The 16602-nt window shown below is 34.2% G+C and overlaps 1 protein-coding gene across 8 annotated transcripts in view; it reads left to right on the top strand.

Annotated features, from left to right (window-relative positions):
* The window catches only part of LOC131040229 (S-type anion channel SLAH2), a 31435-nt gene extending 15930 nt beyond the window's left edge, over positions 1 to 15505 (top strand). For 2 of the 8 annotated variants that reach the window (XM_057973111.2, XM_057973118.2), the window contains 5 exons: positions 10581 to 10819; positions 10914 to 11477; positions 13703 to 14473; positions 14576 to 14607; positions 14740 to 15505. In XM_057973111.2, coding sequence (XP_057829094.1) covers positions 10631 to 10819; positions 10914 to 11477; positions 13703 to 14473; positions 14576 to 14607; positions 14740 to 15034 — 1851 coding nt within the window. In that variant the 5' untranslated portion in view covers positions 10581 to 10630 and the 3' untranslated portion in view covers positions 15035 to 15505. Of the gene's footprint in view, positions 1 to 1808; positions 1942 to 3340; positions 3622 to 3735; positions 3854 to 5518; positions 6104 to 6413; positions 6548 to 10580; positions 10820 to 10913; positions 11478 to 13702; positions 14474 to 14575; positions 14608 to 14739 lie in introns of those variants that run through there. The other 6 variants (XM_057973116.2, XM_057973117.1, XM_057973112.1 and 3 more) reach the window with 6 other exon arrangements.
* Positions 15506 to 16602: the final 1097 nt, after the last annotated feature.

Raw genomic sequence — 16602 nt, 5'->3', positions numbered from 1 at the left:
GTCCCATGAGCACCTTTTTTTTTTCTATTTTCTCTTTAAAATTTTTGGTGGGACTCATGACTTTTTTTCCTATTTTCCTTCTAAAATTTTTGGTGGGACTCACGTCAACTCTAAAAAATGGAAGCCTAAAAAGTAGGAGCTTCTAGTTTTCTAGAGTAGATTCCAAATAACTCAAAACAAAATCTCCATCAGACCACCCCATGGGCCCTGCCTTATTTGCCACTTTTGCATGCACATTTAGTGATAAGTGGACTCTTGAAATCTTTTCCATGAACATTTAGTGATAAGTGGACTCTCTTGAAATCTCTAGGTGTTGGATTTATATCCCAAAGTTTTGGCTCTGAGAAAAAATTTCAAAAAAATATAACATAACTGAGAGGCACAAGTTTTAGGACATTTTTGGACAATTTGCTAAACTATCTAGGTCACATTCTTCTAACTCAAAGTTTTAATCAAACTAATACAATGATTTTGGAAAAGGTTTGAGAACAACAAGCAACCATGGAAAAAAATCTGAAATTTTGATAATAATATTTAAATGATTTGATAAAAAGAATGTAAAACAAAATAAGCATATATTATATTGATTCACAATAACCCTAATAATTATAAAAATAATTTAAATCAAATTTATAAGCAGTATTTTATATTTAGAAAAAAATATGTAAAAATTATTCATAGATACCCCAAAAAAAAAAAATCAAAACTAATTTTTACTTTTTAAAAACAACTCAAATCCATTTTCTGCTTTATATTATAGATCTATTTTTTATTACTCTTACATGAATTGTGGTAACCTCTTATAGACCCTCTTACCATTGTAGAATGTCTATAAACATAATTCTTTTTCTTACATAATTGTGCTAAATTCTTATAAACCTTGCTACCATTATTGCTTTAGAAACAATTGAATCGAAATAAGCATAAACACAAAGCACGATTAAACACAAATTTTCACTATTACACCATCATATAATAGAGCTGGTAGCGTTTAAAAAATGGCAATGAAATTCCGTAAAGCGGCTCAAATAACTAGCGTATAGGACGGTGTACACACACTCCAAGCTCTCTGGAATGAAGCTACATTTTATATTTCCCATTTACTTCTCTTTTGCGAACACAGAAAGCGGTGTTTCCCGTGAGCTCATTATTCAACACAGCGAGAATAATATTTTCTTTCGTAGGAAAACCTTCACTCAGACAATATTTATGTTGTAATGGACTTATCAGATGAATTGAACGAAGTACAATAATTAGTGGACAGGGGCCCCTCACCTAAGTTCAATTGACAGGAAAAAAATTTAACGAACAAATGACATCCGAAGCTGTTGGGTCCCACCACTGGGATAGATTTTGGACTCGTTCGTCCGTGCGTGAATGTATACATTGGCCCGCCATTTAGTGGCCAACTCACGAATGCCACCAAAAAAGTTCTCTTAAGAATCGACGCACGCCAATACAATGGTTAGATACACATAGGACAAAACTCTGTCAATTTACGGTCTCGGGCGTGTACACATGTCGTATTTCACGTCATCTCACTGAAGTCCCGGCGGCCGTAAATCTTGCCGAAAATGAGGGAGAGTCGTATAATCCACTGAACTATATTCGATTAATTGTCTCTCGCCGTTGTGGCCCAACGGAAATGTATTTATTAATAAGAAGTCCAGATATTTGTCTGGATTACGGTGTTTGGTGAAAACGTGGCTTCGGTGGTGAGTGGACTCACTCATGACACATGTGTCATAATATTAAATTACATCTTTCTATTTTTATTGAAAAAACTACATTATAAATTAAGAGACCATTTGAAAATATCTGCTACAGGGAATTTTTGATCCCCAAATTCGCGGTTTCCTGAGCTTGTCGAAGCAAGCTTTGCCTGAAGAATTTTCATCTTCGACTGGAAGAACTCCATTTTCTCGCGTAGTTTTTCCCCAGGTATGCAGCTTTATTTGCAATTTCTCTTGCTTTAAAGTGCATTGTGTAGTGTTTGGTCAATCATCGGCAATTATTCTGCGCATTTAAAGTGGCGAATTCTCTGCTATTTAAAATAGTCGGTAATTTTCAGCCAGCACTATTCCGTGAGATTTGGTTTGCTGTGTTTTATCAGTGCTCCAGTCCCATCCTTCATCTAGAAATAAGTTTTAAAACTTGTATCTGCGAGTTGTTATATTTATTTGTTGAAAGCCCGCACACTTAATTTTTTTCTGATTCTTTTAGCTTAGGGTTTAGGATTTATGCAATCGACGGAAAACTTGAATTGCTTAATTAAAAGATAGTGGAACCTCTTCTTCATTATTTCAGGACAAATTCTTTCCACCTCCACCATTATTTTTCAGATCTACATGCAAAGCAATACAAGCAAGGTATAGATTCATCCGCGAGTTGTCTAGATCTAACACGTTACCTTATACCTCGTTTGTCGCTGGCTCAACGTTTTCCCCTATATATTATTACAGACCATAAATTTTCGTTATTTTCACAGAATACAGGTATCATGAGTAATAAATTAACTAATAATAGTTTCTCCGTTGAGAAAAAGGCCTGCCCGTTTCACAGTTCACGTTGCGCTGAATTAAAACAATCAGCGATGGTTGGATTCTTAGGCTAGTAGAGAATGTGGGGCGCAGTAGAGCCTACCCTAGTAGTGAGTGTTTCAAAATTCCCTGCTGTTTTAGTGTTTATTGGGTGAACTTAATAAAGAAAAACAGATGCAAGTTAAAAATATTCAATAAGAGGAGATAAATAAGAGTTAAAAAAAATGTTCAAATAGAAATGAGGGATTGTTCAAGTGTTCAACAATTGATCTTTATGAGTTTAATATAAGTTGTCATTTATATAATAATATGTTGTTTTTATAATAATAAATATTTTTTTGTGTTTAATTATTGGTTCTTTGGTGTTGGATATAAAAGTTAGAGATAACATACATTTATGATTATTAGTAGATATTTGGTTTATTTAAGTTGTATATAAATTATATTATATTATATTATATTAATGACAAATGATATTTTAGAAAGTCATTTTTTTGACACTGACATGTTATTTTGATGAGTTACATGATGAGATGTAGATAGCTAAGTGTTCATTTATATTTCTGAAAAAAACAAAGATCTTACTATATTCCATATGATAGCTATATATTGACAGCTATATGTTGATGAAGTTAGCCCTCACCACTACTGATCCCTCCCTACCAAGTCTGATCCATAGATGTATTGTGGCCCCCCACAAGAAGAATAATTTTCAGTTTTCTACGGCAGGCCTGTCGTGCAAGAGCCATTGCACCGACCCATGTTTTCTGGTCTGTCTCGCACGTCAGCCGGTTAATTCACGGCGGTGTTCATGTTCACACAAAACTTGAAGGATTCTCAAAGATCTTCATGTTCACACAAAACTTGAAGGCTTCTCGAAGATCTACCGCTAAGAAACTCCCTCGGGCATAACTGACGGCTTAGATTCTTCGCCTTCAGGCTACGCTCTAAAAATTTCCGCGGACGATACAGAAGATTGTCTTCGCTTTTATTGATTACCCGCAGGAGAAATACTGCGAAGTCCGAAGAGTCGCGGAAGCCTCCTAGCAAACTTGACCGATAAGGCATATTCAAGTTCACAGTGAGTGCGACTTCCTCATAGCTGTATTATGATTCTTCTGTCTGCATTGGAATGTGTAGCAATTTCGAAAGAAAACAAAACTTCTATAATGGATTTACGTTCTATACTTGAAAGGTTTAACTAGTATCAAAAGGATTCGATCATTGGAGGCGCGTAAATTCTTGAAAGAACAATCTCGTCTTCAAACTAAATGCTGAGTGATTTCTACTCGGCGGATTTCTTGTGTTGGCAGGTATCTACCTTTATCTTAATGCAAATTTATTTTCCTGAGCTTTACTGTTGCTCGGATAAACGGCTGGACATAATTATGTGCACTGTAATGCAAATTTTCGAATAATTAAGGCCTTTCGTATTTTTTAAGCTTTCTTGTAAAATTTAGCAGTCGTTGCATCTACCCAGATCTAGTAAACGAAATGCCTTTAGCTTTCGAAGCTGGAGAAACAGAATTTACGGCACGGTTTTCCTGTGATTCTTTAAGCTATTTTGGCCTGTTTAGCCTGGAGGAGTTCGAGTCTAAACTTAGTTTAGAAAACAAGTCTGTCAATTTTGAATGAAAATATTTCAAATAGCAATGCTCTCGCTGTATGGAGACTTATGCGACCTAATAAATGGCGACTTCATTGTCCAATCTGTATTTTGTCACAATAAATGCTCCCATGGTTGAAAGATTACTGTTTAACAGGCATTAGGAAGAATTAAAATATTAATAATTAAGATTAAATAAATAAAAAATTATAATAATAATGTTATAATAATTTTTTATTATAGATAAACCTTTTTTTGTTTATAATGTATGATAGATTTAATATTTTTTCTTTAAAATGTAAATTAATTGTGATTATCGAGTCAAAAATTAATTCATTATTCTTTTCAGTTGAAAACTGAAATGGCTTGTTCCACGTATTAGTGAAAACTAAGTTATGCTTTATCATAAAATACTCAACCTAAAATGACCTTCAGGTCAGATACATATCTGATTGACAACTAAGAGGCACTTTATTATAAAAGACTCAAGGCTCAAGCTGAAGTGACATTTAAGCCAGATATATATCTAATTGAAAGGTTGACTTAAGAACTATTGCTAAAGTTGGGTTTAGGAAAAGTAAGAGAAATAAAAGCATAGAAGAAACGTCCTTCAATCAGTTCTAATTTGGTAAGTGTAGCCTCAAAACGTTAGACATAGAGTATGGCGTATAGATAGGCTACATTGTACCAGGCTGGAATTTGACGGTACACTGACATTTTATTGTTTTTTATAACCTTAAAAATGACACTTCAAAATATTAATAAACTTTAAAAAATTATAGTAGGTATTATATAGTATTATAATTTTTAATGCTGATATAAATTATTTTAGAATGTTTATTATAAAAATACAAATTTATTTAGAATATTTTGATATGAAAGAATTATTTCTAATTTTAGAATATTTTATTATGAATTTTTAAAATGGTTTTTATTTTTTAATATGAAACTTGTCATAATTGAAATGACAAGATATAATTGTTAAATACTCTAAAAAAAAATTTACAAATAGTTTCAATTTTCATATTTTCATATAAGAATTTAGAAACTAATTTTTAAAATATATTTAAGAAAATTGTCGGAAATAAAAGACATTGAAATGACGGAACGGTCATAAAAGATTCATGTCACAGGTAGGGGTGGACTTTGATAGTAGAGATCTATCCTGATTTGCTGGTACTATCTCTGTTGTCGTGTTTATGCTCACCTATCTTTACCTGTTACTCCGCAATACTAGGGTATGACAGCTGGGAAAACGAATTCCAATTGAGTGGCAATACATTTTTGTTGGCCTGCGTGACATTTGTGCGCATGCGTTGACGTTTTAAATTGGCAACTGCCAGCTAACTACCAACAAAGATCACTCGTTGCGTGACAGGTTACCGGTTCAATTTTGCTGCGAGCGGCACCTTATGACAGATTCCGCTCTCTAGATTCGACAAAATCTATAGAGGCTAAATTGAACCGGCGGTAATTGACGGGCCGGGTTGCTTCTTGATTTTATTAGGCAGAGCTGGTCGTTGTTTGCTTTTATTGTGCCACCACAGGCCGATCCTTTCTCGTTGCAATGGAGGTTGCATGTAAAAACAGGCGGGCTTCCAGAAGCTTCTTTTAGAATCAATGTGCATTCTTGCAGCCTAAAGTGAAGTTCACATTATTTATTATAATGATAAGCATGAGCTGTTGCTTTTAGGGAGGACAATCTATTTGTTCGGGAAATGCTGTGCTTGAGCTAGTTTTGCAATTTCACGTGGCTTAGGAGGTGATTTTTAATGGTTTTTTCAGTTGGGAAAACATTAAAAATTCTATTTGAAGAAATACCTTAAAACAAAAAGAAGAAACGGAGAAAATTTTAAAAGTTCTTTTAATTTGGAAGATTTTATGAAGGTTTCTGCTGAATGCAGAGAAAAGTGTGTACTTTTTTATAATCGAGTGGACGTATTCCTGGATGCTGCAGGTACTTACTTCTAGGATTAATAAAATTTTCACCTGTTTGGGGTTATTTGTATTGTTATGCATGAAATGTGTGGTCTGGGACTTGAACCCGTGGACCAATTGCTAGATACAGTAACACGCTTTTAACCTAAAATACACGGATATTTGGGGAAAATCTTTCAGTCTCTGCAAAACGTCTGATGCAGGCTGAAAAGGACTTAATCATTAACCGAAGGCAGTATGTAGATTATGACGTGATGTATTGCATCGACTCATGTATTGCAAGGAAATACAGGGGTAGTGGACTTGCCTTCTTCATCAACAGTGCTTCTAACCAAAGTAAGAAGGCCTCGCAGTTCAGATGTGACCTAATAGGCTTCAGGTCCGTAGGAAGCTACCTTATTTTTTCATCAGATGGCGCCGATAAGAATTTGGAGTAATTTTCATCGAAATTGCCCTATCATACGTGAGATTTCTAGTCTTCCCTAACTTTCTATTAGGTATCTTAAGAATGGAAAATAATCAGACGAAGAATCCTCGTGCATATTCCGTCATTGGATGAAGAATCCCACTAGCATGACTACTCAAAATTTTATCATAAAAAAAGGTTATTTGTAGATTTAAGAATATGATTCTTCCTTCTCCCGTTTCCTGTTTCAGAGGGTTTATGGGTACACTCACAATGGAATTTAATAGCAGTAATCCTCTCCACGGGTCCGCATCCTATCCCAACTGTCTCGTAAAGATTCCATCTTAAATACCAGTATATTTTTAAGGGTTTCATTAGATAAAGAGTAAAAACACTTCAACTTTTTGTGATTTTTTCGGTAGCTAGCTTGACTTCTGGATTTGATTTGTCTCTGTGAAAAAAGCTGATGGTAACATATAAAGGATTAACAAAGGTGTGACGGTCATAATTGTCCTGCAGCTACGAGGATTAGATATGTCAACCTAACTTTCTAATAGGACGAATAATGTGCTTGGATCGTCAGACAGGAGACCTGAGCAAAGCACCTGCGAAGAAATCATCTTGTGGTGTAGCCCAAAAATCTAAAGCATTCCTGACGAACTCAGTCTTCCTTCTCTCTCCTTCAGTAGCTATGATACCACATTACTTAAGACGCCTTTCCTAAGGTACTGTAAGTTGAGGTCTTCTAAAAGCTAAACCTTTGGCAACAGTTCACACGTTTCTGAACTTACATGCGAAAGCCCATGATGCCAATGCTTCCTTTTTACCAAAATTCTTAAAGCCTCCATGATTTGTGACGCATTTGCCATGTAAGTTCTGCATTTCGATCATTTATAGCTCCCAACCTTGCTTTTAGCATCTTTCTATATAAATTCTGCAAGTCTTCTTCACTTGTGCCATTAATCCTACCACAAGAATTGTTAAGGCTGCTTTCCTAAATTAAATTGTGCGGAACAGAGTGTTTTAATTTATGATCAAGAGCGCTCACACCGTGAATATCCCCAAATGTGTGAAACGTTTTTAGCAAGACATTTCCGTATGATACTGTGACATGTTTACACCTTTGGGAATTATTGCATTGTACACGAGAAATCATCTTCTCTCATATGCTCTGTCCAAGTACCTGCACTTTTAAGGACTAAAATTTGTAGTGTTGTGGCTACCATACTAAACCAACTATTTTGTTTGGTATGAGATTGGACTACCTTCAATTTTCTTTTCCTTATTACTTGAGCAATATATATTCTTTTTTTGTGATGTATTTTAAAGCCAGAATGCAAATGCTTGTGTTTTTTTCATGTCCTTAATGTCCTTTGGCATTGCTGGTAAGAATTACCTTCATTCTTCTTCCTAAATTCGTCCTTAACTTGTGTGACAAGGGTATTCACAGCTAGCTCTACTTTAATTCCTGCATGTTTCCTTCCTCATGCAGTTACATTTTTTTACTTATATAATTTTGAATTAAACCAAGTTCAAATGCTAAAACTAGTGTACGATTCAAACAAGGTTTGAAAAGGTGTCATTACGAAACTCTTATTTGAAACCTACAGTTCTCATTCTGTGAGCTAATTTTTGAGACAAATTTTTTATGATTTGTTGTTCTGCACTCCGATTTTCATGCTTTTTTAGCTAAAAGTAAAAGCATCCCATTGCAGATATGGCAGTCAATTGATTGAAGTCTCTTTGAGGTGTTTGCATCACGTATGTAAACAATCAAAGTGTAATATCATTTAAATTTAAAAATATGCAGGCAAGAGCTATACCTTGCCCAGCCTCTCACTTGCTGATTCTATCCCTGTCCTGGGTTTTCTTTTTCTCCATTCCTTCTGTGGTAAAAGGGTATCTCAGCCCAGCAACATTCTCTTGATTCTGAGTTTCCCAAGGTGAAAGTCAGTACCATCAAAATCATTGCACATTCTTATGATATTTGTTTGTGATAGTTGTGGTTATACCTCTACCTTCAATCTTGCCAGAATTATTCCTTTTACTTGATCACAGACTCTAATTATTGTCTCTGATACATATGGCAAATGAGAGTGCACATGGGTGGATAAACAGGACAATAAAAAAAAAGAAAAAATCTTTACAGAAGTAAGAGCCAGAACAAAAAGCACCTGAAGATTATTTTTCATTTATAACTTAATTGTTTTATTTGAAAATTAGTTTGCATGAAGACTCTTGATAATGTTATAATACTGTTCACATTCTTTCCATTGTTTGGTTTCTTCGCTTTTGGATTCATTTTCTTGTCACCTTTTAAAGCTTCAAGTCCTATGGGGGTCTGGACAGAGATCTCTCAACATTCTTTTTTACAGCCATTCATGTTGTCTCTAGGTCCTTTAAGGACCCAAAATCAATGATAGGAAATTGTTTGCTTGACTCAAAAAGAATTGTTCCTTTCAAATATGTTGCTTTATGTTGTGTTCTGTTTTATATTATTCTATTGGAGATGCATGAGGCCCTATTTTGAATTGTTTCTTTGGTCCAGATCAGTCCTTATCATGAATTTTATTGAAATATAATGTGGGTTTCAATCTGTAAACTGATGTGAATATTCCACTAAACAGTTTTGTTGTGAAAAATAAAATTACCAGCAACTAACAATCTACCTACGACTGTAATTTATGGGAAAATGCTTGGAAAGATTCAAATTAGATTGGGAAGAGCATCAATTGAACCAAAACTTTCAAGGAAAACTGAAACACACCATAGAAAAAGCATAGCAATGAGTGTAAAACAGAGATTTACAACCAAGAAACCCTCACATGGGTGGAAAGTTCCAGCAAGAGTAGTTTGCAACTCCTCAATCGCTAATTCCAGTTAAATACAACTGGACAGATGTCACCAATGACTACAATTGAGCTCATGGAATACCAATTTTGAGTTCCATATTCACAAATTGTCTGCAACTTCATGGAAAACCCATTTTTCAACTAACAGCTCCAAGTTCTTAACAGCACTATCAAACTTCCAAGGTGCGCACCCAACAATGGCTTGTAACTTATAAAACATTCATTTTCCTTTGCTTTATAAGTTACATGCTTCAAACCAACAGTTTTTCACCAAACACGTGGAAGTGGAAGAGAAAATGTCTGCAGCTGTTACTCAGTCCCCACAAGATAAAATGATGAAACCACCCCTCTCCAGAGTGACAGTTATGTAATCAGTGGGGCATTTATAAATCATAGTGTGTGAACTGTCTGTCACAAAAAACTGTCAAGGTGATTACATAACTGCTTTGTGCTTATGTCTTCATCTACTCCCCTGTTTTTTGACTTCCCTAAGATGCCCCAGATAATCCTAAGGTAATTGGCATCATTGATGACTGTTGACTTCCAGACCATCATGACAAGGCAATTTGAGTCTTCGACAACTTTTAACTGAAATATGACTTCCCTAAGATGCTCTGGATAATCCTAAGGTCATCTTCATCATTGACAACTGTTTGTTGACTTCGAAACCATCATGACAAGGAAATTTAAGTCTTCAACAACTCTTAAGTGAAATAGACAGATTATAAAATAGACGTCATTTTATTCAGGTAACTGGATAGATATTATCAAATCTGGTTGTCAGTAACTTGCTAATTGTTCTGTAAGATTTTGGATGCAAAATCTTTCGTATCTCATTGGTTAGGGGTTCCTTTTAATACAAGTCCCATTTTATCTTAGTCAAAATAAACAAACTAGGTATGGATATTTGGTACATTAGATAGGAAAGAAATCAAAGATTTCTTAATCTTGTTTCTTCACCTTTCCTATGCCTCAGTTGTACAACTGCTGATATAGAGTTGCAGGGCATAATCGTGTTACTATAACATTTTTGTAATTTTTTATGCTAAAAAATTGTTGAACATAAAGGAAATCCCTAGAGTTATGGATGTGATTGTAAAAATTAGAATTTTTAATGTAACTTACAGTCTTCACATCACCTTTCCAGTATTGAAATTATAGAAATTTTCCTGTTTCTCGAGTTCTTGTTTTGGATTTATGATTGCCATTAACTTGTGGATTTGTTTTTATATGAATAGGTAATAGTTTAAGGTGACGCAACTTGAAGTTTCCAGATTTCAGAAAACTTATGAACATGGAGCAGTTTACATTTGGTACTTCAGCAGAAGCAGCTTCACCTGAAAATCTGCCACAATTATTGCAGGTTATATCAACTGAAAAAAGTCTGTCATTTGATAAATATGATGGTGATATTGAAAACCCTTGTCAAGCAATCCCCAAGGCAACTTCAGGATCTCCCCTCGAGCAAAGTCCAATGGTAAAGATGTCTTGTAAATACATTTGTTATGCTTAAAATCTCGAGCAACTTGTTTACATAGTGTTGTGTATTAATATATTGCCTTGATGTCCAGAGAACTTTCAATGCGGCAGCAGCTATCCCAAGCAAGAATAAACCTGACCGTCCTCCTCATCAACCAAGGTATTCTGTTGGATCAGGGAGTCCTCTTCCATCTCATCTAATTTCTATTAGCATGCCCTCTTCACCTGCCAAATTTCAGATGGAGCAGGCTAAGAAGGTCTCTTTTCGAACTCAGAAAGCTGAAGAGGATGCAGAGATGTCAAAATTACGAAACCCTTCAAACGTATCCTTAAACTTTGCTAAAATAAAACCCCGGAAACAAGTAAAAGCTTATTCACAACCCATACCAACAGGAAATGCATATGCTGAAGCAATAGCAAATGGAACCATTCCTAACTTTTCGGTTGACAGACGTAACTTCGATAACAGAACAAAAGACAACAGCTATGCCTATTTTAAGACAAGATCTGGAAAGATTGAACACCAGATTTCTCGTCTTCGTGGCAAGCCAGTAGAAGGAGATGGTGGTGTTTGCCCAGGAGACTGTGAGATAGAATCTTTGCCTGCGGGTCGCTACTTTGATGCTCTGCAAGGTCCTGAGCTGGAGATACTTAGGGTAAGCAAAAATACTGTATGCACTTGAGTTTTCTTGTTAGGTTCTTTCTGTACTTTTAATATAGTAGAACTGATTTTATCTGCTATGATATATTGCTTGGAGACTTTGCTTGGGCTAAGACATGGTTTCTTAAGATCAATTGGCAAAGCTCATAATATACAATTCTAAAATGCACAGATGGATAATGGCTTGAAAAGTTCAAACATTTATATCATTACTTGGTCTGGTGAGAGAAAGGGAGTAGAAAGAAATGTTTTTATTACTATTCTTTAGGTCTTAAAATATGTATTGGTACCCAAATAACACATTTTCTTACTTCTTGGAAAATACAATTGGAATTTCTGGCTTCATTCAGCTATTATTGATGTTTCCTATTGTTGCCTCTAGTTCATTGAACTCTATGATAATGCATACTATGTTACAAGGTCACCTTTGTTGCAGCTATGAAAGGCTGCCTTAAAGAAATCTCAGCGGTTGGTGATTATCATTAGTCAAGCTTAGGTCTTATCAATCTTGGAAGATGGTTATCTTTATGTGAACAGAAAAGTTTGTGTTATCCAATTTTTGACACCTTAATATTTTTTCTGGTACATAAATTTATTTTGTCTTATTCCTCAATTGTTTTCTAATTTCTATGAATACTTTATTTCACTTCAGGCAATTATGTTTTGAGCCTCCGTTTTCATGCTTCATTTGAGAGGCTCTTGTTTTTGTTTTCTTGTCTCTGGTATATTTGGACTCATTGTAGCTTTATCATACGAGAATGGATTCTTTTTTGACTAACTCGATGCTTTTTTAAAATGGTTTTCCAAATAAGATGCAAAACCATGAAGAGTTGTAAACAAATACTAAATTGTATGAAATGTTAAGATTTGAATTGAGTTTACAGTTTTGAAAAGGACAAACCTTAATATCAGATATTTTGGATCGGATCAGATTTGCTGAGAAATGATGACCGCTTTTACAGGGTGTAAATATGTTGAGCATCAATTCTAGGCTTATGAATCAATGGTTCAATTTTTTATTAGTGAACTGACATTATTACTGTAACTAAGCGAAATATATGCATGTCTCTTATAATCTGCTCATGGGGGTATCTCTTCATTTGTTTTTTATTTTAATGCAAACAATTGCTTGACATAATGAACAGACATCTAATCAAATCAATGCAAGTTTTATTTTCCATGTTATTAAAGGTGAAGGCAAAGGTTGGTTTTTAGGTTCTCACCAAGCCATATCTCAATTTGGCATGCGAGACACATTTCTTTCCATTTACCTTCTACACTATTAATTTTTAAAACTCCAAGGTTTCATCTTGCACCCCTTGTGAAGGGCGTTTCTTTCCATCAACCCTCTATATTGTTAAAATAAAAAATTTCATATTCCATGGTTTTGCCCTCATGACTAGGCTAAAGGCTAAAGACTAAACTGATCCTAGGGACTGGAAACATCACCGATCTAGATGACATTTTCTAAGAGTAAGTTTTATTAAAGGCTTATGCATAAAGAAATGTTCGGGAATTTTCTCTAGCAAAATATGGTGTTTCAAGCAATATTTTCACCAGCATAAAACCCTACACAGCATCTAAAGGCGCAGTCTTCTCTGATCAGTCTCCGATTTTCCATTAACATAGTATTGCTGTAACCTAAGAAACAATAATACATGGAATGGAAAATTTGTAGTGATGGATGTGACAGCAGTCTATTTAAGACTTTTGGACCCTAAGGCTTAGGCCAAAGTTGGAACAGGTTAAAGCGATTCTACTACCATAGTTTTCCCAGCTTGGCTCAAATAATTCTTTGGACTTGCAAAACATGCTAGCTATCAATTTTATAAATTTATATACTTTTAAAAGCTTTTAGTTTTCTTGGTATATGACACATTGAAATACTAAAGATCAACAAAAAAGTATCAAATATTACATATATAGAAGTATACTCGTTGTGATCTTATCAAAACGCTAAACTATGTTAGGCATACTGATAAAAGAATAGTTATTCCACAAGCTCAAATGAATCCTGTGATTTTTTTTATCTGGACTTGATGCAAGTTAAAGAAGTAATTTAGCTTCTAATGATAGCACCATTTCTGTATGAATTGCTGGAAACAACTGCCTTTACTACTGTGAACTTTAGCATTTATGTTAATATATGAACTTCCAACTACCATGCAGTTTCTATGCGTTTCTGAATATTTCTTTGCTATTATATTTGTCCATGATCAGGAGTCGGAGGAGTTGGTCGTCCCAAGTAATAACAAATGGCCATTTCTTCTACGATTTCCAGTATCATTCTTTGGTGTCTCACTCGGAGTTGGAAGTCAAGCCATTCTATGGAAAACGCTTGCTGCAACACCATCCATGGGATTTTTGCATGTTCCTGAAATTATTAATTTGGTATTGTGGTGTGTGGCACTTTTGACATTTATTATAATTTTGGCAGTATATGCATCCAAGTGCATTTATTACTTTGAAGCTGTTCGACGAGAATATTATCATCCTGTTCGAGTGAATTTCTTCTTTGCACCATGGATAGCTTGTATGTTCTTGGCAATTGGGCTGCCACCATACATAGCAAGAGCAGTACATCCTGTTGTTTGGTGTGTTTGTATGACTCCTCTTCTTTGTTTGGAATTAAAGATATATGGGCAATGGATGTCAGGAGGTGATAGGAGGTTATCCAAAGTAGCTAATCCATCAAATCATTTGTCAATTGTGGGAAATTTTGTTGGGGCATTACTTGGAGCAATAACTGGATGGAAGGAGGGAGCTTTATTTTTCTTTGCTGTGGGCTTGGCTCATTACATCGTGCTCTTTGTCACACTTTATCAAAGACTGCCCACAAATGAGACTCTTCCACAGGATCTTCATCCCGTTTTCTTCTTGTTTGTCGCAGCTCCTAGTGTGGCATCTGTGGCATGGGAAAGAATTCAAGGAGACTTTGACAGTGTTTCAAAGATTGCATATTTCATTGCTCTCTTTCTGTATGCATCTCTTGTAAGTATGATTAGTTTTTCCTCTAGAAATTTGCCAATATATATTGTTTCTTTAAGAAAACCTTATTTCTTCAAACTAAAATTTATTTGTGATGATATACAGGCAGTGAGGATCAATTTCTTTCGTGGATTCAGGTATTGCAATTTGCTTTGTTGGAAAATATTATGTGATTTGAATTGTCGAAAATTGCTTTGTTTTCATAGTTTCTTTTCTAACGAGTGTTATGCTGCCAAGAGTCTAACATGACCTTTTGCCATTTTGTACAGATTTTCTATTGCTTGGTGGGCTTATACATTTCCAACAACTGGAGCTGCTATTGCAACAATTAAATATTCAAATCAGATCAGACACCCATTTACGCAATCCTTAGCTGTGATACTAGCTTCTATTTCATCTCTAACAGTCTTTAGCATGCTGGTGTCTACCTTGTTGCATGCCTTTGTATGGGGCACACTTTTTCCCAATGACATCGCCATTGCAATTACAGACAGGAAGGGGAGGGCAAGGAAGAAGAACAAGAAATCTTCATTACAGCAGAAGGAAACCGTCAACAAAAAATAACCTTGCAGGTGAAATTATTGAAAATGGAGACTACAAAAGAGTTTTCTTCTCAAAGCTCAAGGATCTTACCCAGATTATAAATTCCTAACCCTATTAGGCTGTTCTCATATCAGGGGTGTGTAATGTGTCAGGGTAAAACTTGTGCTCAAAAGTAAGTGCCTATTCTCCGTTACATGAGCTAGTTGAGTCTGGGCTTAAGCTTCAATGAACAAACGACATTATTTAGTTTTCTTTGAAACCAGATAGCATCTAATCAGGAAGACACTATTTATGGTATTGTTCATGATACCAATTTTGATATAAGTTTCGAATACGAATGTGGAGGAATATATTCCCTTATATATAAGCTAAATAAACGCAATCAAGAAGCATTAATTTAATCATTTGATTAATCAAAGTTGGGATAGGTAATTGTAATAGATAAATAAAGGAAATTTTAAATATAATGCATGGAAGAATTATTTTTTTAAATTGTTCAAGGAAAAATAATGTTTAAGTTGTGTAGAATCAACGAGATAATGATTACTTTAAAATTTGAATTTTTTCAAAATATTTTATGATTTAGTATAATTGGTTTGATTCTAATTGCTGCACAAGAATGATCTATCAAAATTTATATTTGAAGAATTATTCTCTTGCTTTGTGGTATATAAGGGTAATGTTTATTTATTAAATATTTATTGACAATATTCTTCATGAAATCGCTAGCTTCATTTATTAATTTTTAAATACATTCCAAGATGTTGCACAAACACGTGTTTAAGACAACTCATAACAAGTAATAGGAAAGTGTAGAAAAGTTAGAATTAGAAATTGAACTTTTGAATTTTGGGATTATTCCCATGTGTCATGGGATTTAATTAGGTCAATTTCAAAGTCCTTCATAAATGAATCTTGAGATTAAATGATAATTTCTAGGTACCAGGTTAGTATGTAAGTAAATATGAATGAGGGTGCAATAATGATGAACCAGTGGTGAATGTGTGAGATTGGTTATAAACCAAGCATAAATAAATATGGATAGGTATAACACAACAATGTATTTCAGCTTTTTGTATTTTGAGTCATTGAAATCAATTTCTTTTCAATTTATCACATTTTGATCTTTATAATGAATAAATTGTCAAAAATTTAAGTATAATGTAAATTAATGAATTGTAACTCTTTTTTACATTTAATTTTTTTTTTAATTTTGTAAAAAATTTCATATTTAATTTTTATTAAATAATTATAATAGTTTTATTGTTTTTAATATAATATTTTTTTATAACATGTGATATGAATTATTGAACTATAATATCTAACTAATAATGATATTTTAATAATCTATTATTAAATATTTTTATAATTAATTTAATATACTCTTATAAAAGGCCACATTATAGAGGAAAAACAAAAACCCTCCAAGATGATAGATACCTAAAAGTAAATCAAATCCTAGCCAAATTGTACCGTCATTTTTTCTTATGAGAACTTTAGGACCATATGCAATTTTGTAATCCTTTGAATTATGAAGAAAGCAAAGACTCAATTAGAAGTTTGATTTTTTTTTCCAAAACGAAGAAAGA

Source organism: Cryptomeria japonica, chromosome 7, assembly GCF_030272615.1.
Source record: "Cryptomeria japonica chromosome 7, Sugi_1.0, whole genome shotgun sequence".
Lineage (NCBI taxonomy): Eukaryota > Viridiplantae > Streptophyta > Pinopsida > Cupressales > Cupressaceae > Cryptomeria > Cryptomeria japonica.
This window is presented reverse-complemented; position numbering and strand designations above follow the sequence as displayed.